The sequence below is a fragment of the Podarcis erhardii genome (genome assembly GCF_964252035.2).
Source record: "Podarcis erhardii genome assembly, chromosome: Z".
NCBI classification, from domain to species: Eukaryota; Metazoa; Chordata; class Lepidosauria; order Squamata; family Lacertidae; genus Podarcis; species Podarcis erhardii.
In genome coordinates, this window is record NC_138504.1 from 49,761,152 (window position 1) to 49,782,727 (window position 21,576).

The following is a 21,576-nucleotide window of genomic DNA, read 5'->3' on the forward strand; positions in this document are numbered from 1 at the left end:
CTTGTGGTGGGGAGTGGGGTGAGTAGAAGAGAAAGAGGTTGTAGCTGCCTTGTTCCCCTCCATGAAGTTAATAGCAAATGGGTGTATATGGTGGGGAAAGAGATTTGGAAAAGGAAAAGTGCCTGGGAGGATTAAATCACATCCCAGCTCTTCAAAGCAACCATGCAGGACTACAAATTATCAAAACAAAATTGTAGGAGATCCCAAGCCTCAGGACCATCATTGGCCATTAGACTACGGATGTGGGCTTCCAGATGTTGCTGGAATCAAACTACCATCACTCCTGGCTGCTGGGGAGAGGAGAGCCTGGAGCCAAACCATATTTGGAGGGCCACAAGTTCCCCGCAATGCCCTATGGAGTTAAATCCCAAGCCATCATGGGAAGCATCCACTTTCAGGCAGGAAATGAGGGAGCATGTGCCCAGGAGAAAGGAGTGCCAAAGCATCTGTGCTTTCCCCCCACCCCCACCCCTGTAGCTCTCTGGTCCCTTACTTCTCGGCTGAAGTCCACGTTGAAGAGAGGGGAAGGAGGAGGAGGAGGAGACTGTGCGGCTGCAGGCAGAGTGGAGGAGGACACGAGAGGCGTTTTTGGTATGTGGCATGGGGCCCACTGCTCCGGCTTCCTCCGCAGTGGGTCGTCGTAAGTGGGTTTCAAGTGGCCACAAGGATCCTAGGAGAAAGGTACCAGATCAGGACCGATTAACATCACATGGAACACAAGAGCTAGCCGCTCAAAGTCTTGTGTTACAAGAACACAGGAAGTTGCCTTGTATGGAGTCACACTGTTGGTCCACTCAGCTCAGCATTGTCTCTGCTGACTTGTGGCGGCTCTCGAGGGCAGGGGACATTCCCTGAACCTGGGGAGCCAAACCTGGGACCCTTTGCACGCAGGGCGGGTGCTCTGCCACATCAGCGGCAATGCAGAATTTTGTATTGTTTTATGCTATTTCATGGTCTGTTGTAAATATACTGTCGTGGGCCGCCTTTATATTTTACATGAGTGGGTGGCACATAAACCTTTTAAATAAATAAATGTTCAGCTGGCAACGCAAGGAAGGCGTTAAGCTGGATCTCCTCCCACCATGCCCAAATTCCTCCTGATCTGAACCATGTGACGGCAGTTAAAATCAGAAATACACAGCATAAGCTGTCTTATACTGACCCAGACCACGGGTCCACCTAGCTCAGTACTGTCTACACTGACTGGCAGCAGGTTTCAGACCTAGAGATGCCACTGGGCAGTGAACCTGGGACCTTCTGCATGCAAAACAGATGCTCCACCACTCAGCTGCAACCTTTCCCCTACACCCTTCTCTCTGATACTTCCCCCAAAGGAATTCACCAGCTGGCCAGGAGCTTGCTCTGATTAAACAAAAGACAGGCAATAGCAACTTCCCAAAAGGGGAAGCTAGCCTTGTATCCTGCCAGCCCACAACCCAGAAGTGTGCATGGATTCAAGTGTGGTACTGGGGTAAGGGATGTGAGGAGGAGGCTCACAAGGAGTCCTAACTGGCCCCTGCCCCAAGTGTTGGGTGCACTTGCTCTTGCTCCTTATGTTTGCTTTGTTTCACCTCTGCCTTGTTTTATGCAGTATGGGAGTGCTCTTCAGCTCAGAGCCATAAACCATTTAAACAGAAAAAAATCAGGTTGCAGAAATGCCCCGAAGTTCTAAGACATCATCTCATTCGGCCTAGGGAGCTTCGAAAAAGGAAGCCACACAGGAGAGTAATTCATGCAGCAAGTTTAAGAGTCCCAGGCAAATAAAATGCGTCTCTGCCTGCAGGCAAAACAGCACCAGAGGCCCTTGAGGAGCTGGTTTGGGATATCTGAGAGGCCTCAGAGCAGTAAGCAACGAAGCTCCAGTGGCTAGTGGGGAACCTACCCTCAAGGAAGGCACCGTCCTCTGGTCAGCCGGCAACTGACAGGCCATGGAATGGTAGCTGTCCAAAGAGTTGTATCTCTCCCGCAGGAAGGACTGGTAGACAGTGGGGTGGACGACGTCCATGGGAGGCAAGGAGTTGCTCCGGATTATGTCATCCCTTGGGTACATCTGCGGCCGCCAGATCCGCCGGCTGTCGTAGAGCGGGGCATACATCCCAGACGGGACTGGCCCATAGGGCTGTGGTGGCGGCGGCTGGTAAGGAGAGCTCAATCTGTCCCGAGGGGGGAATGCGCTGTAATGGTCGCCATATGGCACAGAAGCAGATGGGAGGGCGGATTCAGGAACATTGCTGGGCCTCACAAAGCGAGGGAGGCAAGGGGCCACACCAGCTGGAACTGTCGGTGGTGCTGGGTAGTATCCTATGGAACAAGAGACACTTGCTGAGCTTGGCCTATCATCTAGAACTTCACATTATTCTAGGGCCAGTCTGCACATGCAGCAGAATTAGGAAGTAGGGTGGACTGCACCATGTTCAGGTCCATTTTGAATGCTTCCCCAGGCAAAAATGAATAACAATAATGATACCCCCACAAGGAGAAAACTGGCACAGCAGGGAGCAGACTAGGCTACAACTTCGCTAGTGTTCTACTTGCAGGGATATGTTTTATTTTAAAATTAGCTTCCATCCATCCACCTGAAGCCTGCAATGGTACAGATAATTCTATCACCTTGCTTTTGCTGCATGCATTGACCAGGTCTTCTTAGCTGCCAGAGCTTAGCTGAACAGAACTTACTTGGCTGCATAAAAACCACTCCTCTCCTCAGAATATAAGCCCAATAATAATTTCTCCCCTCTGTACACATTTAAATGGACCAGAAATATTCTCTTCTTTATATGCCACAATGTAGACTGACATAAGGCAGCTGCTGTCAGTGGAGTAAGGCTATTGGTAGAAATAATTAAGAGAAATCAAAAGTCAATGAGCTATATGAATTTTACAACATATTGCTGCTAAAGTTGGGGGAGAGGGGGTCATTTCTCATCATGGTTCCCACTCACCCACAAAGCCTTCATTAGTCTCCACTGCCATTAACTACAGAACAATAATGGTTGCTACTGTTAACTGCCACTTACAGTCACCTGTCTTGGAGGCCTGTGGTCATGCACAAAGGTAAGCTATAAATGTTAAAAATAAATCAACAGCTTTGTGGCACCTACACATTAACAAAATGGCATAATGTTTTCTATGCTACAAGCGTGTATAAAAGTAGTTTGGAGGAGGGGTGGGTGAGGGTGAGATCTGAACAGTACAGATGCTGCTTGTATTACCAAAGCAATTTTTGTGTGAATGACCACTGTTAATAATTATCATTGTCTACTTTTCTGAATTTCATTTACCTCTGAACTCATTGATGAAAACCCCCCACCTCCTCAACGTGCAAGCAGAATAACATTTCATTTTTCCCATCTACAAAGCCTGGTGACAAAGGCTGAGACCCTTTGTCGATTTTGATGTGATATACCAAAACGGCTACCTCTCTGGTAACTGTTTAATAAATACCCGATTAATCAACTTACAGCACAATTCTGTGCATGTTTACTCAGAAGTAAATTCCACTATGTTTAGTGGGGTTTAGTCCCAGGTAAGTGTCCTAAGAATTGCAGCCTAAATCTGCATATGGGTATATAAAATATTTCCAAAAGAGGATGGGGGAAGAGGAGTCAGTTTTGTTTGCAGATAGCATACCACACATGTAATAATAATAATAATAATAATAATAATAATAATAATAATAATTTATTTATACCCCGCCGATCTGGCTGAGTTTCCCCAGCCACTCTGGGCAACTCCCAATCGAGTGTTAAAAACAATAAGCATTAAATACGAAAAACTTCCCTAAACAGGGCTGCCTTCAGATGTCTTTTAAAAATAGGATAGCTTCTTATTTCCTTGACATCTGCTGGGAGGGCATTCCATGGGGTGGGTGCCACCACCAAGAAGGCCCTCAGTTACATGTTACCTGTGTTGCATCTTCTTTCTCCCATGCAAACAAAGGGAATGCCTTTTTTAAGGTGCCTGCATCTCTTTGTAATATACAGTTGTATTAAAGAACAATAAATCTGCCACTCAATATTTATTAGGAAGCACATTTTCAGTTGATGTTTTGAAACCAATCCATCTAGGCCAACTTTCCCCAGGTGCCCACCAGGTGCTTTGGACTACAACTCCCACCAGCCCCAGCCGGCATGGCCAGGCTGGAAGAGACATTACAGTCATGTGCTGGGGCATCATACTGAGGAAGCTTGAGCTACACACTGTGTGAAAAAGTCCTTTCTGTCCTGAATCTTCCACCATTCTGCTTCACTGGATGACTCCACTAGGTTCTAGTATTATGAGAGGGGGAGAAAAACATCTCTCTAGACACACCACACGTAATTTTATACACACAGCGATAAAAGTTCTACTCCACCAATGTGGGCCACCACTGAAAGCATGAGGGAAGAGGACTGTCCCTACTTGGGGCCTAACGGACAGCAGGTCCAATGGCCAGTTCCCTCTGAAGGTCCATGATCCAGGGGTGGCCACAGAAAAGGCCAGGTCTGCTTGAGTACCCTGTCAGTGACTCACCGGCTTGTGGGTACTGCTGGGGTTCATAGGAGAGGTGGGTTCTGGGATCTTGAAAATACTGGAGGCTGTCGGAGTGAGGCGGGTAGACAGGCATTCGAGCAGCAAATGGGCCAGCTTGGGGCGTGATGGAGTTCATCTCTGTGCCCACAGGAGGAGGAGGCGGAGGAGGAGGAGGCCCTGCTGAGGTAGCTGCCACCTGACTGACAGGAGTCTTCGAAAGGGAACCAATTTTGCTGGAAGAAATTCAGAAAGAGAGAGATTAAATTTAGGCTATCTCTTGGATTATAGAAATCTCGGGGTAACTTTTTAAATTTAGGCATGTAGACAAAACCTCTAATGTTGGTTTTAAAAAGCATTCCCTCTTTGCTTTCAGTCACGGCAGGGATGGGGAGCTTGGGGCCTTCCAGATGTTGCTGGACCCCCAATTCCCACTATTCCTGGCTACTGACCAGGCTGGCTGCACACATCACAGCAGGGGCCTTTTTGAGAAGAGGAATTGCCTCCTGCATGGAAAAACAACGTGTTCATGGGGGAGTAATGAAAACAGAGGGAACATAGAAAACTGCATTATACTGAGCCAGACCACACAGGTCCATCTTGATCAGTACTGTCTACACTGACTGGCAGCACCGGCTCTCCAGGGTTTCAGGCAAGGAGCCTCTCCCTGCCCTACCTGGCGATGCCACTGGGGACTGAACCTGGAACCCTCTGCTTGCAAGAAAGATGTTCTGCCGCTGAGCTATGTTCCTTCTTTCAAGCATGGCACATACTTTTCAGAGAGAGGGTCTGCCAAGGAGCCCGGGGTGTTCTGTCCATTGGCTCCAGCTTTCCCCGCTTTCTTCACGTTCTCCAACACCATCATGGACGAGGGGTCAGCGCAACGTGGGATCAGCTGGGGGCTGCTGCTCTCCAGGCTCACAATGCCGTTAGTGCTCTGTGCCACCTTCCCAGAGCTCTCCGCGCTTCCCATGATGGAAATGATGCTTCCTGTTGTGGTGGAGACTGCGCTGGTGACACTGGCTTTGCCTAGCAGGGGGAAGGTTCTCACTGTGGCACTGATCTTCTTGTTCCTCAGCCGATACCTGTGGTTGCAATAAAGCAGCGGGCATGTGAATTTAGGGGACATTTCCCTTCAAAATTACAGGAAGGGCTTTATTATGCCAGCTTCGCTGTTTCCTTCATTTGGTGCTGGTATGTTATTTTTAGTATAAACAAGACTTCGTTTTTGTTTCTACACACACCCCTTTTAATTGTTTTCCAAGATAAGGAGGGGAGGAAAAGGAAAACACACATTCTGCGATCAAATCAGAAACAGGGACGGCTTCTGAAATTCTGGGGCTGTCCCTGGAAAATTGGGATACTTGGAAAGCATGCATATGTCTTTTTTAAAAAAATATTATTAATTTTCTTTTCTCTCATTACAAATATAACATACAGCTTACATCACATCTCTCCCTCCCCTCTTTTGGACTTCCCTCACTTTCCATTTTTGATTTATTAACCTCATTCATATATTCTGCTATTTTCTACAAATATCGTATTTTTCCTTTTATTACATTATCTGTTCCCTATCCATAAAGTTGTGAATGTTTAGTTAAATCCTACCATCAGGTCAATATTCTTTCTTTCTTTCTTTATTTCTGCAAATATAATATAAAAGTTTCCCACTCTTTTTCAAAATCCCTATTGTCCTTTCCCCGAAGTCTGTGTGTCAGCTTCGCCAATTCCGGAAGGCATGCATATGGAGAACAGCTTCCACATTTGTATGGGCCTCAGCTTGGTCAGAAAAGCCCGTTTATTATTTCTTAAATTGGAACTGTGTGGTAGAAAGGCTGGCGCCTTCATTGTACATCTTTAGGCATCAGGTGAAAATGGTCTTCGACCAGGCCTTTGGCTGACAGACATCCAATGCGCTTTTAAACGTGTTGTGGGAGGCGGGGATTATTATTGGTTTGTTATTATTGTTATTATGCATTTTGTGGGGGTTTTCTTGTATTTTTATGTTGTGACCCATTTTGAGATCTATGGATGGATATACAAATTTAATAAATAAATAGATGGTGATGGTGATAAATTGGATAGGGCTTGCCACAGCATCTGAAGATGTTCCGGGAGCAGTCACACCAAAGGGAGACTGGACATCAGGGAGCCATCCCCAAAGCTAGATCCTTTTGAGTTGTCCTGAAGGAAGGGTCACTGCCGAGACTTCCACCCACTTCCCTCCTCTGCCCCACAGTTCTCTGGCTCTAGCTCCATCCCCCTTCCAAATCTGAGCAAGGGGAGCTCCTATTCAAATTAGAGGCAGATGACTGTTTCTGAAAGAGCCAAAAGTAATTTGAGAAAGGTTTCAGCGTTACACCTGGTGGTTTTTTTGTTTTTTTAACTGGTTTATTTATTTACATTTCAAAAAAATAATCCATTAGTAGTTAATTCAATTTTTAAAATGATAGAAAATTGTAAAATTGCATATTTAAAGCCTTTTCACTCTTAATAATTCATGCTGTGGCATCTTTTGCATTACCTTGTAAGACTCTTGCTGTGTAATAAGCTTGTTGGATAATCTTTATCATTATTGATTGACTGTCTCTCATGGTATGCTAAGTATGCTGAATAGAATTTATTCAGCCTCGTGATTTTTTTAAAAAATCGCTGCCACTTTTCAGTTTGTTTTTAGCTAAGCTATCTTTGTCAGTGCCAAAACTTTTTGTCCAAATTCACTTACGGTGCATTCTTCAATGCAGGAAAATAACATACTGTGCAGATAAGGAATTCGATGGAAACCCAGTTGATTAGATAGCAAAGGAAGTAATGTTAATATCTTAAACTTATGAGATAAATGAAGATGAGATTGAACATTTTGGAAAGCTTGCTATCATTTAAAGAAGTTCATGATTTAGCTAGGCCAAATACTTTTTTTGCAGGGGGAGGCATTGTCAAAGGAAGGGACGTCAACATATTTACATGAAATATGAGTGTGGTATCCAGCTAAATAGACCTGCTAGCGCAAGTGTAGAAAACCTTTGTCCCTCCAGATGTTGCTGAACCACAACTCCCATCATCCCCCCAACTAATGGTCAGTAGCCAGAGATGATGGGAGTTGTAGTTGAGCAACTTCTGAAGGGCCAAATGTTCCCTCCACCAAGCGTACCTGCCATCTTAAAGGCAAAAGAGATCAGGAATTACTCTCACACTGAAATGTTGGCATCTCCATCCTGAGAGGAGGCCTCTCGGGATGGAACAAGAGGCCAGAGAGAGAGGCAGGAATGGGGGAACTACAACTGCTGTTGGATGACAACCCACTCCCATCTTCCCTGGTCTGGAGGTCAATGGGAGTGGAGTCCAACAACACCTGAATGACTGCAGGCTGCCCACCCCAGCATTAAGGGAAAGCTCTGCGTAGGAAAATAAAATTATAAAAGGGATTTAAAGACTAAAAAAAATTGAAATGCATGTGAAAAGGGCTAAGTGAAGTGAAGGTTTTGTCTGCAAGGAAACTGTGAGAGAAGGACGGGACCGGTATGTAGAAGCTACTGCTACAACTGTTAAGGACCAAGAAAGGAGCAGAAAATAAGAAAGTTGCTGTGCCTTGAGATTAAGCCAGTAGAAGCCAGTATGAGGAAGTGCTGCCATATATGGACACAGCCACCTCTTTGCTTGTAAACCTATAAATGCTTGTGGTATATATATATATATGGGTGTTACCTCTCAACTACCTGCTGGTTGAGGTTGTGTCGCACTGGCCTTACAACATCTATGTAAATGTCCTGTTTGCCTGGCAGTTGGAGTCTGGATCTTATTGGCCATCCAGGCTGAATCCACAGGGTATCATTGAACTGCAGTATTTCCCCACCCACCCACTTCCACCTTCCTCCTTGGTCTGGGGCCAAAGGGAAGTGGAGTCCAATGACACCTGGAGGGCAGCAGGCTGCCCATCCCTGCATTCAGGGAACGCTGCGCATCAAGCCTCTGCTGCAGCGCATCCACCATCTGAGGGAGAGTTCCTGCTCCTCCCCCACTTCCCAGTACTTACTTCTCCAGCTCTTCCTGAGAGTGAGCGAAAGTGCAGTTGGTCCCTCGCGGACACCCGCCTTGCTGTCGCAGGTCACGGCACATGCTTGTTTTGTATTTGCTATTTGGTTGCAGCTTTCAAAACGACAGAGGGAGAGAGGTAGGGAAAACATTGCATTACATAAACCAAGCTTGGAATAAATCCCCACCAGAGTTGTTGCTGACCCCACTAGAATGAGAGAACCGAATTTGCAAGAATTTCACCTTACTGACAGCTGTGCTGGGTTCTGTACTCACCATAAAATCGAAGAATTGTAGGTTTGGAAGGGACCTTGAGGGTCATCTAGTCCAACCCTATGCAATGCGGGAATCACAGCTAAAGAATCCCTGAGATGTGACCACCCAACTGCTGCTTAAAAGCCTCCAATGAAGGAGAACCCACCACCTTCCAAGGGAGACCGTTCCACTGTCGAACAGCTCCTACGGTTAGAAAGCTCTTCCTGGTTTTTAGCTGGAATCTGCTAGTCAGTTAAGCACAAGAACTTTCATAGTTCTGTTAGTTCAACACGCAACCGTGCTGAGAGAACATAAGAAGAGCCATGAGCAGTGGCCCATCTAAGTCCAGCATCCTGTTATCACAGTGGCCAACCATAAGCTTGGGGGAAACTCGCAAGCAGAACAGGCGCACTCCCTCTCTCACCCTGCGGCTTCAAGCCACTTTATTTGGAAGCCTTACTGCCTCCAACCAGGAGGTGTTAACAATATGCCAGGGAGAATCAGAAAGGAGAACCAACCAGGAGAGTCACTGCCTGCCTCTGGCTGCTGCCCTAGAAAAGCCCACAAGTGCCAAGCCTCTGGAATCCAAGAAACAAGCAGCAAGCTACTTCCAAGCAGTTAAAACAAACCCCCAGCAACTATCCCTATGGGCAGCCCCAAAGCCCTATCTGGCCCACGGATCATTGGTTCCTTTCTTTTCTTTCTTGTTTTAATTTTTCTTCATATATATTTTTTTAATTCTACATTTATTCTTATACCAAAAAAGTTAGCTAGAACAGATAAACACTATTACACCGTTCTCTTTTTTTTGTTGTTGTTGTTGTTGTTCTAATTCTTGTGGGCCAAAGAGGATCCTATAGTGTTGCAGATTTATGCTGATCGTAAAAATGGAATGACACATAGTCCATGCTTAATACTTCGGTTCCTAAGAGCAGTTAGCCAGATGCCTCTGGCCACCTGTAAGAAAGGCACAAGCACCACCTCTTTACCACCAACCCCCAGGAATTCAGAAGAGTCATGGAAGCAGGTGGGCATTCCTAGATTAGATAAATTATAATACTTAGATACAGATGTACCTTATTGAATCATTTTAAAATATACTTTTCTTTAGTGCCTTGGACCCAGCTGCCTGCGGCAGGGGGAGACAAGAGGTGCAATCTCCCTTCTCTCCCCAAGGGAGGAGGCCCAAGGTGGCAAACACAGTAATATTAAGTAATTAAAAGCACACTAAAAAAAGATTCCAAACATTCAAAAACATCTAAAAATAATAAACACAACGAACCACCTAAAACAAATGTTGGAACAGATGTAACCAAATCATGTGTTCAGATAGGCCTGCTAAAACGGGGGGGGGGGTATCAGCAGGAATCTAAAAGTGCAGAGCAATGGTGCCTAACTAATGTCAAGGTGGCAGGGAGTTCCAAAGCACAGGTGCCACCACAACAAAGGAATGACTTCTTAAAAACAAAGAACAGACATTCTGTGGCACTTTTAGAAGCGCAGCTTCTACAGATCAAAATGACCAATTTGACATATATGGGATAAGGCAATTGCTTAAGAAACTAGTCCCATGTTGTTCTGGGCTTTAAATACCAACAACACCACTTTGAACTCAGCCTGGTAGTGAACTGGCAGAAGGTGCAAATCTCTGAGCACAGGTGAAGATCCTGAGAGACTCTTGGTCCCGTCAGGAATTATGCAGCAGCATTCTGCACTGAATTCATTTTCCAGACTAAGCACAAGGGAAGCCCTACATAAAGGACTGCAGCAGCTGTGGAACCAATGTCTCTCTGAAGCTGAATGATTTTACCCTCAAAATGTGCAGACAGAGGTCTTCCCCCTCAGTGGGGGCCAGAAAACTCTGGACCACCATATATATTACAATTTTATTCACATCCCAACTCTACAGGTCAAATCTTAACTGCCCAGAGTGGCTGGGGCAACCCAGTCAGAGGGCCAGAATACAAATAAAAAAATTATTATTCCCAGTTCAGGAAGCTGCCTACACCTTCTCTGGGGTTTCAAACAGATGTCTTATCCCCAGCCAGCCCTGTATGGAGAGACCAGGGACTGAACTTGGGAACTTCTGCATGCGGAGCAGGTACTCTGCCCCTCAGTTAAGCCCCTTTGTTGGCCGAAAAGCAAGCTAAAAACAACCAGCTAAATAATATCAGTCAGTCACCTGTGGAGTTTCATGGCCTTTCCTACTGTAATTCTGAATGAAGTCCACCAGGCCATGGACAACTGTCTTCACAGCCACCATGGCATTTTCCAGTTGTTCCCATGTTGGAGATGTTGCATCTGTGGGAGCAGCAAAAGAGGAGGAAGGGGAAAGTGAGCTATCCATGGCAAACAGGAATGCACTACATTTTTTGGTCAGTTACAACTTTTCTCTTGAGCTAAGCAGAAACATCTTTGAAGTGCAGGGTTAATCTAACCAAGAGCTCTGCTGGTGCCAAAATTCCCACCAGGCTACACTGATGCTCAACTGACATGCCATCATTTTCTCACAGTATTTTTCTGGTAGAGCCAAACTGGAGTCCTAAAGTTTTGTTTCCCCAGATCTGTGATTGGGCCTCTTTATGGCTTCTACTATCTCACAGTTGGCAACTGCATAAACTGCCTCTCCCCATATGAACCAACCCAGACCCTTATCCCATGATCTGGAGCCTTTCTTTGTTTGCCCCCTCCATGAGAGGTCCGGAGGTGAAAACGTGAGTACGGGTCTTTTCTGTGGTGGCTCCCCACTTGTGGAATGCTCTCCCCAGAGAGGACCACCTAGCATCTTATCTACATATATTTAGGCACCAAGCAAAAACATTTCTCTTCTCCCAGACCTTTTGCTAATTAAATAATTGATGGCCTTTTAAATGATGTATGTTTGAATGGAGGAGTGTTATTGTTTTATTTGTTATTGTGTTATGTATTTTTGTGTTCTTAAACTATAAACTATCCTGTGATAATCAGATGAAGGGCGGTATATAACTTCAACCAACCAGGCTTCCTTTACCGAATGTCCTCTATATGTTTTGGACCACAACTCTCATCAGCCCCAGACAGCAGGCAAGGGGTCAGGGTTGATGGGATTTGTAGTCTAACGACATCTAGCAGGTACCAGGTTACTACAAAGAACGCACTCCTGTGGAGGAAACCACACAGAACAAGATAAAGATTGTCCCACGTGATGAAAGCATATCTAGGTTTTCCATGGCATGCACAAATCTTGCTGTGAGTAAAACAACTAAGAAAGAAATCCCTCAGTATACAGTGAAAAGGGAAATAAAACTATCCCTCTCGTTTCGTAAGGAAGGAATGTAAAACAAAATGTGAGTGTGCAAGCTCAAGTACACATGCAGACCATTCACATACCTGGATTAGGATCTATGTTGGCCAATAGCTCCAAATGGGGACGAAGCCTGTTCAAATTTGCAGGGTCACCCGTACGTTGCAGAACAATGGTCAACTCCTGCACACTTTTTGCAAAGGATTCTGGGGACTGAAGCTAAAGAAAAGAAACAAACAAGTGCTTAAATAATAATAATAGAACTAATAGTACTAATAGTACTAATAGTACTACTACTACTACTACTAATAATAATAATAATATTTATACCCCGCCCATCTGGCTGTGTTTCCCCAGCCACTCTGGGCGGCTTCCAGTAAAATATTAAAAATACAATAAAACGTAAGAATCCTTGGTGCAGCGGGGAGGTTGGTACACCAAAAGGAATCCTGTACTGCTTTGCGTTATATGAAGGAAATTCTACTGTGAACCTATGAAGAGCCCTGCTGGATCGGACCATCTAGTCCAGCATCCTGATCTCTCCGCAGCCAACCAGATGCCTTTCCTGGGAAGCCCACAAGGAGGACCTGGGCACAAAAGCAGGTTCCCCACTTGCAGTTCCTAGCAACTGGTATTTAGAGGCCTACTGTTTCCAACAGTAGAGAGAGAACATAACCATTGTTTATTGTAGCCACTGATAAGACTTATCTTCTATGAATTTGTCTTATCTTCACTACCTCTTGTGGGAGCAAATCCCGTAATTTAATTATGCACTGTGTGAAGAAATACTTCCTCTTCTCCAGTCTGACTCTTCTGTTCTGTTTCATTGGATGGCTCCAAGTTTTAGTATTTTAGGAGAGGAAAAAGAGCTTATTTCTACCCACCTTCTCCACACATATTTTTGTGGCTCAAGAAACATCAAATCTCTTCCCTGCTCCCCATTCCCAAATCTTATTTGTTATGTATTTTAGTTTTTGTTCTATAAAATGGTTTCTGTTTAATTGACCTGAGCCGAAGGTGTAGGCAGGAGAGAAATATTCCATAATTAACAGCACGTCTTCAGGTTGCATGAACTGAGGATCAGTGCTGAGAGGCTGTATCTCTCAGCTCAGAATCTGCCCTATGCAGCTTCATCACCAGACGTAGTGCTGTATTTCAGAAAAAAACAAATAAAAAGCAACTATTCTGTAGCCGCTACACACCTTGTCAATAATGGACTGCATGTGGGATTTGTGCGCCAGGTCTCCATAGAGTAGGGAAGACCACTGCTCTGGTGATATCCGAAGGCCGGCTTCCATGGCAATGTGGACAATCTGAGCATCATGTTCCCTACGCAATGCCTCATAGCTGCGAAATTCCTCTTTCAGTTGCATCAGGGAAGAATCTTCATCTCTTTTGGTGACCTACACAAATCAGTCAATGAACAAACATGCCTGTTGTTGTTGTTTAGTCGTTTAGTCATGTCCGACTCTTCATGACCCCATGGATCAGAGCACGCCAGGCACTCCACACCTAGTGCACTCAAATATCAATTTAAAGGACTGTGGGGCTGCATCCATGTGCAGACGTAGTCCATCTGAACCACACTGCCTTTCAGCAGAATGCATGCCGATACCCCCCCATGCATATCCAAGAGTGCATTTGATGGAAAGGAATGCACCCTATGATTATTGTGTTATAACCAGTTACTGCTGTCATGAACAATACTATGCTCTCATTGCACAGATTTAAACTTTTATAAAATTGACACAGACTTGTCATTAGAGTAGGGAGGCAAACCCAGATGGTGGTAAGTTGCCTTGGCTGACCTTAGAGAAGATAAAGCAAATAACAAATGTAATAAATAATAATAATAATAATAAATGGATAGAACCAAACTTTTTGAAAAATATATTAGTTTTGCACTGGTCTTCCTTTGAAGTTTTAAAAGAAGGGGCCAGAAAGATAGTACTACAAAGATTTCTCATGAGTTAATTCTTATTACTAAACTACCCTAACATTTTCTGAGGTATCGTCACCAATATTTCATTAAAAGCAACTTTGCTAACTATGAGTTGCCTAGCTGCAGGAAACCTAGAATGATTTTTTTTACTATGAAATTTACTTTAACAGCAGGGTCCAGGGTGGGCTACAACGATGTAAATTTCAGAATTAAAAACAGTTAAAACAGATTAGAAATGAGAAACTCGAAAGCACTGCACCTTGAAGCATGAGGCTCGATATAGAAGCTGTACCACGTGGCCAATGCTGGTTTTGGATGCCTGGGGAAATCTTGGCTCCAGCCTCTGGACAACAAAAAGCACCAAGACTTTCCTGGAGAGGGCTGAGCCGTCTTCCAAGGCCAGCAGCACCAGCTTCAAGGCTTCTTCCTGCATAGCTAGAAAGCCATAGGTTGACATTATTTAGGGTCTAGAAAAAGCAAGGGCAAACCATAGCAGGTTAAAGGATGTAGGCCCAAACTATTCTTTGCCTGAACCTTTGCAACAGTGAAGGCTGGGAACTTAAATTATTTGTTCCAAAAATAAACAGAGCCCACCAGCTTCTACCCCAAGGTGGGGACCTGGTAGGAAGTTTTCTCAAATAGTGTCTGAGTGATGAACAGCCCAATCCTAGATGTATCCATTCAGAAGTATGAGTCTTAGTTCCAAGGGAACTTGGTAAGCATGTACAGGACTGTGGCCTCAGTGCTTCACTCTGACAAGTCCCTCTCTCTATTTACTCCAGCTAGGGGTTACCTGGACCAAGGAACTGGCACCCTCGTGCCCGGACAGCGGCCCAGAGATTGGCAGACAGTTGCTGAGGGTTCTGGTGCTGCAATATCAGCTCAGTGACCGTTCTCTCCCCGAGGGAGCGGGCTGCCCGCATGGCCCTGACCCGGCCTTCCTCCTCCACCAGCTGACAGTTCACTAGTGTCACCAGTTTCCGTTGCATAGGCCGGCTCAGTGCGCTCTGGTTCAGGCTGGCAATGCCTTCAGGAGGAGGAACAAAAGGAGAAAGGTTAGGAGGGAGGCCTTCTAATCAATGTGAAAGGCAAAGATTTCCTCAGTGAGCAGGTGGGGCACAATGGCATGTGAAATGCACAGATTTTGGTAGCGGTTGGGGTGGGGTGGTGCAGAATTCATTCAGTTTACATTTCTATATGAACCTACTACATTTGCACTTCCTAAACTAATACAATACAATACAATACAATACAAAACACACAACTATCCTTTGATGTCTCTGAATATTGTCTGTTTCTGAATTTTACAGTGCAGTGCATATAATGATGAATACGTTAGTGAAAAGTACACTTATACAGTAATGGATATATTTAGGAAAAATATGAACAAAAATGCATTAGGAGAAAACAGAAAATACTAGGCAAAATTGTGTACAATTTGTATATATTAGGAGAAACAGGCATGCAGTTGCACACAGATTCTCCCTGAAGACGCTGCCCTTTTTTTCTTTCTTTTTTTTACTGCAAACAATCACAAATAAATGGATTGAATCAAACTAAAAGTTAGGAAAATGAGAAAATGAGAGAAACTGAAACTGGCAGAATTGCCTATTTCTATCTGGGCATCAGGGAAAGGCAGTTGACAAATTAATTAATTAATTAATTAATTAAATTAATAAATTAATCTCATTCTGTGTGGCTATATACTACTAAGAGGATGAAAGAAACCACCATGCCTCTGAATACCATTTGCAGGAGAACAATAGCGGAACAGGGCTATTGTGCTCATGCCTTGCTTGTGGGTCTTTACTGGGATCGAAAAGGGCCCTCCTGGTGTCCTGGAACCTGACAAGATGAACAAGCAGTCTGACGTGGCCGAAGGCAGCTTCCCACCATGTGTGATTCATATTTAAAACCTTCAATTTGAAAAGGACACCAGCTTCACCAGCTTCTTTCACTACCTCATGGGGGAACTTACCCTTGCCTCCACTTAGTGGCTTCAAATAAAGTGCCAGATCTTCAACACATTTCTTTGCCACTTCATAGTGTTTGTTCTCTCCTAAGTTGCTTAGCTTGATGGTCTGGTGATCAGGTGCCTGTACAGGTCAAATGCAGAAAGGAAGAAGCAGTGACCAGTGTGTAATTTGTTATCAAAGACTGGAAAGAGATACACACCATTAATGTGATGCTGCAGGAAATTATACACCATTTCTCAACAAGCACCCTAATTCTGGAATTATGCAAGATCAAAGAGCTGCCACTAAAAATCTGACTTGACAATAAGCAGCAATGCTTGCTTATTTGATTAGACCCAGACTTAGCATAAGCTTTCATGTCTTTAAGATACCACTAGGGCGTGTGTGTGTGAATACTTTTTATTAAAGGTTTTCTTGGTTTACAAAAGTACATGCAGACAATGCATGCAGCTTGTGAGGAAACAAAATGTTGATGTATCAAAATGTGATTTAAATGCTTTTGTTATTTGAGGAAAGCCTGCCTTGGGGCTTATCCACACTTACCTTTCTTCTGCTTTTTCCAGGCATGGTCTGCACTTTAAAACTCCATGTCAGAGCACCCCCACTTTCACACACCCCTGGAGCTTTCCCTGTGAAAAGCTGCTCTTTAAAGCTCAATCAGACCAAACAGCAATTTGCAGAAAACTTGAGTTGACGTTTGCTCTGCTTGAGCATTAAAGAGTGGGTTTTCGGGGGGAAAGCTCCAAGGCAAAAAAAAATCCTCACGCTCAGACATGGAGCTTTTAAGCGCGGACTTGTACTTGGAAAAAGTGGAACAAAAGGTAAGTGCAGATAAGCCCTTCACCTGAAACTGAAGGCAAAGAAGGCCTGAAGGCAAACAAAAGACCAATGAAACAGAAGGAATAAAACCAATGCAGTATCAGAACTATAAAATGGAAACATACTGGCACAGTTTTCATATAATGCTAATATTTTTCCAGGCAAGCTAAACCACAAGCCCAGGTTCAGACAACATGCTAAACCAAACCATGGCTTAGTTTAATGCAGCAACAAAATTACTGGAGGTGCAAATTAGCCACCATTCCCTCTCTGGAAGCCTGCACCTCTGCAGAAAGCCATGGTTTGGCTTAGCAGTACATGCAAACAAGGTTGCTATGAAATTAACAAGTATATGGTGCCTCCTCTCTCCCTTCTCCTCCAGACCCCCCTTTTCTGCCGGGCCTTTGGCTTGTCAACTTTAATGCCCAACTATAATCAAACTTTAAGTATGTGGCACAAGGCTTGCCCACATAATTATAATAATATAATAATAATTTATTATTTATACTCCACCCATCCGGATGGGTTTCCCCAGCCACTCTGGGCGGCTCCCAACAGAATATTAAAAACATGATAAAACATCAAACATTAAAAACTTCCCTAAACAGGGTTGCCTTCAGATGTCTTCTAAAAGTCAGATAGTTGTTTATTTCCTTGACATCTGATGAGAAGGTGTTCCACGGGGCGGGCACCACTACTGAGAAGGCCCTCTGCCTGGTTCCCTGTAACCTCACTTCTCGCAATGAGGGAACCACCAGAAGGCCCTCGGAGATGGACCTGAGTGTCCGGGCTGAATGATGGGAATAGAAACACTCCTTCAGGTATACTGAGAGGTAGAGCTCAGTATCAGATGATACCGAGCTCTACCTCTCAGTATACCCATCCCAAACCCATTCTCCCCTCCCTTGCTTGTGGCAACCAAGTGGAATGGCCAGAAAATGGGGGTTAGGAGCACCAGCAAGGAGGCTGCCTCCACTGTCCCCAGCATCTGCTTGCCTTATGCAAAGAACAGCTGAAAAAAACAGAGATTCCCTTCTCCATCTATTTCCAGTTAAGGTATTTGAACTCCCAGTGTGTTCTTCCAGCTCCTGTACACAAGCAAAAATTCACAGAAGGATCAGACCAGATATTATTATTATTATTATTATTATTATTATTATTATTATTATTATTATTATTATTTATTATGAGAGCTATAAATTCTAACCAAAATAAGCTCCTTTCCTTTACCTGGGCTCCAACTAATTGGAGAAGTGCAAAGTTTACAGGAAGCACATCAATGTCAGTGTTGATGGCTGTCTGGTCAAAAGGGCAGGCCTTGCGGTGAAGCTTATTCAAGCAGGTCTTGCAGACCGTGTGTGAGCAGCCTAAGCTGATGGGCTTGTGCACATTCTCGTCGAATTCGTTGTAGCAGATTGGGCAGGACAGGAACTCTGTCCACTGAGCCGCCTGCACAGGCATCGTGAAAGCCAGGCACTCAGTCAGATAGCTAGCAAACCATGCTGTCTCTTGTCCAGGGGTCTGGCGGCTGTGAAGCAAATAAATAAATAAATGAATAAATATTTTTCTCCAGCTATATCCAAAGCTGATCACCAGCCACCACTGACACAATGACCTTACCCACCCACCCCAAATGGTTTTGTAAATATATAGTTCCACGTAAGTGTCTACAGTTCATGTACAGTGAAGAGCTTCCCATCCATTGAAGTGTTAAAAACAGTGCATTTGATAACTAAGAGGCCACAGCTAATCCATTTTTTGTTGTTGTTGTTCTGGAGTAAGGTTCCATGTGATCAGAAAGTATCATGGCAACACTGAGTTACTATGACTTTACTGAATTGTATTAATTGCATTGATGACCCTGTTGCTTCTGTTTGCTTTATTTATACACTATTTTGTTTGATATTATGATGATTGCAGTGTTTGTTTTTAATGCTATTATTAATATTGTGAACTGCTTTGAGTTCAACATTTGTTGTTGGAAAAGTGGAATACAAATATTGTATCAAATCAAATATACAAATGCATTTTTGAATACAGACATATGTACATTCCTTTGCTTTTTCAAGCTGCAAAAAAGGTTGGGAGGTGTTCGTTTTCATTTAAAAACAAAAAGCAAAACACACAGCGGTCCACTACCTAGGATGCTACACTGGCATGGGGGTGCAGTTTGACATTCTTGCTCAGTGGCAAACAGCAGACAGGTTAAGATGGCATACATATATCTTAGATCAGCTACAAAAGCACATGAACGCCTCAGTGTTGAGAAGGAAGACTGCAAATATAGTCGTATCTTGGTTTTTGAACAGCTTAGGTCTCAAATGTTTTGGCTGCCAAATGCCGCAACCCCTGAAGTGACTGTTCCAGTTTGCAAAATATTTTTGAAAGCCGAACGTCCGATGGGGCTTCCACTGCTTCCGATTGACTGCAGGAACTTCCTGCAGCCAATCAGAAGCCATGCTTTGGTTTCCAAATGTTTTGGAAGTCGAACGGACTTCCGGAATGGATTCCATTTAACTTCCAAGGTATGACTGTATAGCATTGTTTCTGTCCCTCAGGGGCTTAGCCTGAGTTGCAAACAAACTACTTGGCAATTAGGCAATTATCTGGTTGCACCTACCCATCTGAACTCACTATTTGCTACACAAGCCTTGTCTTTTGAGCCTGCAAATGGAATACACGCCCCCCCCCCCGCAAACACTACGCCACACTTTCCAAATGTCCCCTTTTTCCAGGGAGAGTCCCAGATTTACAGAAGCTGATGTGATCCTGGAATGCCCCACTTTTCCTTAATATGTCTCTATTTTCATCAGAGAAGTGTTGTAGGATACAGAGTTATGCAACCCTTGAGCCAAGGAGATAAGTAGCTATACAACCTTTAGAAGACATCTGAAGACAGTCCTGTATAGGGAAGTTTTAAAATGTTTATTGTTTTATTATGTTTGTATATATGTTGGAAGTCGCCTAGAGTATTTGGGGCAACTCTGTCATATGGGCAGGATATACAGTGAGGGGGGAAAGTATATGATTCCCTGCTAAATTTGCCCATTTGCCCTCTGACGAAGAACTGACCAGTCCATAATTTTAATGGTAGGCTTAATGGTATTCTGTCTCTCACAGCTACAATAAACCTACCATTAAAATTATGGACTGGCCATTTCTTCGTCAGAGGGCAAACGGGCAAATTTAGCAGGGGATCATATACTTTCCCCCCTCACTGTAAATAATAAAAAGATGATGATGATGATGATGGAATAGGATGTCCCTATTTCCATTGGAGAGATGTTGAAGGGTATGCTAACCTCAAAAGACCCTGCCACAACAGTCAGTGAATGGGCTAAACAAAACACTTTCGGCCTACTGGCAAAAGCAAAGAAGGTAGGGGCACGGCCTAGCCTACTTTGGAAACAAGTTCCACAATCTGGTTACAGCCGCTGAGAAAGTCATCTCTCTCCACCAGGGAAGAGGTAGGCAGTTAAAATAAAGATAACGTACCTCCAAGCTCAGATGGAATGAGGGGGGGGGGCAACTTTTGCAGGTGATTTTACATGACACAGCTAGGTTAGCCAACAGGTGTCTGGCATCTAATGCCTTGGGTGTCTCTAATCCTGCCAAACTCCCAGCTTCCAAGGCAGTAACATCCACATCCATACCCACAGCCGACGACAACACTTAGATAATGCAATTATAACACACAGGCACAGTTCAACTCTTTGGGAACTATGGCCAGTCACATTTAACCAACCTGTCCTTTGTAACACCTCAGGTTTGGGAGATGCAGAACCAATCTGTTTGTTTGTTTGTTTGTTTGCAAAGCTTTTTCTATTTGGCAGAGCCAGAGCTGTGGGCACGCTGGGATTACGTGGAAGCATGGGAGTGGGGAGAAAGAGCACAGAATGGGATATTAGGAGTGGCTTCCTGAGCATCTGCTTCTGTTACCCAACTCCTAAATTAAGTTTCTAGCCTTTAAGTTCATGAAGAAATGATTGAAAGTATAGGCAATCCCTGTTGCTGAATCACAGAAGCCTAATGAACAGCAGTAGGGCATTGGTGCCCATCCCCATGGTCAGCAAAACTAGAATGAATTATGCAAAATAAGGGAATTTGCATTATTTACACAGCCTGGGCAAGTTCAACTCCAGCATTTTAATTTTGTTAGGATGGGAATGCACAGAGAATGGATACCAAGAAGGCACTGAAACCTGGAGTGGAGCTATTTCAACATTCTCACAAGCCACATCCTGGCTCCCAAATTGAGAGCTGCACATCAAAACTGAAATGGGAAGCAGCCCCACCCACAGTGGGCAGGCCTTGACTTTCAGGTACCACAAGCAGGAAAACCACTAATCTGGCTGCTTGTGATGGGCATCAGCAATCTCACAGCAATATGCCTCTCAGTAACATGCAATGGTTGTCTGGATGTGATGATAGGCAGGGTGAGGGCCAGCAAGCAGAGACTGAATCCCAACAAGACAGAGGCACTATAGATGAGCAGTTGCTGGATCTAGGAATTACACATATTGCCTGTTCTGGATGGGGTTGCAATCCCTCTGGTGCCAGCTGATGGGCGGGTGGGCATTTGTTGGGGGGAAAGGTCCTTGTGGGCCAAACTAGACCCTCTGGCGGGCTAAAATTGGCCTACAGGCTGGAGGTTCCCCACCCCTGTTATAAGGAATGATTGTTTACAGCTGGAATTTTTAGTATTGTTGGTTTTATTATGTATTGAGATTTAACACATTTTCTTTGCTACCTGCTCTGGG

At 44.3% G+C, this 21,576-nt stretch overlaps 2 protein-coding genes across 5 annotated transcripts in view; both read right to left on the reverse strand.

The window, feature by feature from the left end:
• The window catches only part of ZBTB6 (zinc finger and BTB domain containing 6), a 112,911-nt gene that overhangs the window by 61,222 nt on the left and 30,113 nt on the right, over positions 1–21,576 (reverse strand). The window lies entirely within an intron of this gene.
• The window catches only part of RC3H2 (ring finger and CCCH-type domains 2), a 50,085-nt gene that overhangs the window by 17,420 nt on the left and 11,089 nt on the right, over positions 1–21,576 (reverse strand). For all 4 annotated transcript variants that reach the window (XM_081847478.1, XM_081847480.1, XM_081847479.1 and 1 more), the window contains 12 exons: positions 18,047–18,344; positions 16,000–16,117; positions 14,815–15,048; positions 14,281–14,456; positions 13,282–13,482; positions 12,166–12,298; positions 10,979–11,097; positions 8,543–8,655; positions 5,283–5,594; positions 4,513–4,745; positions 1,883–2,301; positions 494–670 (listed from right to left, as the gene is read on the reverse strand). In XM_081847478.1, coding sequence (XP_081703604.1) covers positions 494–670; positions 1,883–2,301; positions 4,513–4,745; positions 5,283–5,594; positions 8,543–8,655; positions 10,979–11,097; positions 12,166–12,298; positions 13,282–13,482; positions 14,281–14,456; positions 14,815–15,048; positions 16,000–16,117; positions 18,047–18,344 — 2,533 coding nt within the window. The remainder of the gene's footprint in view (positions 1–493; positions 671–1,882; positions 2,302–4,512; positions 4,746–5,282; positions 5,595–8,542; positions 8,656–10,978; positions 11,098–12,165; positions 12,299–13,281; positions 13,483–14,280; positions 14,457–14,814; positions 15,049–15,999; positions 16,118–18,046; positions 18,345–21,576) is intronic.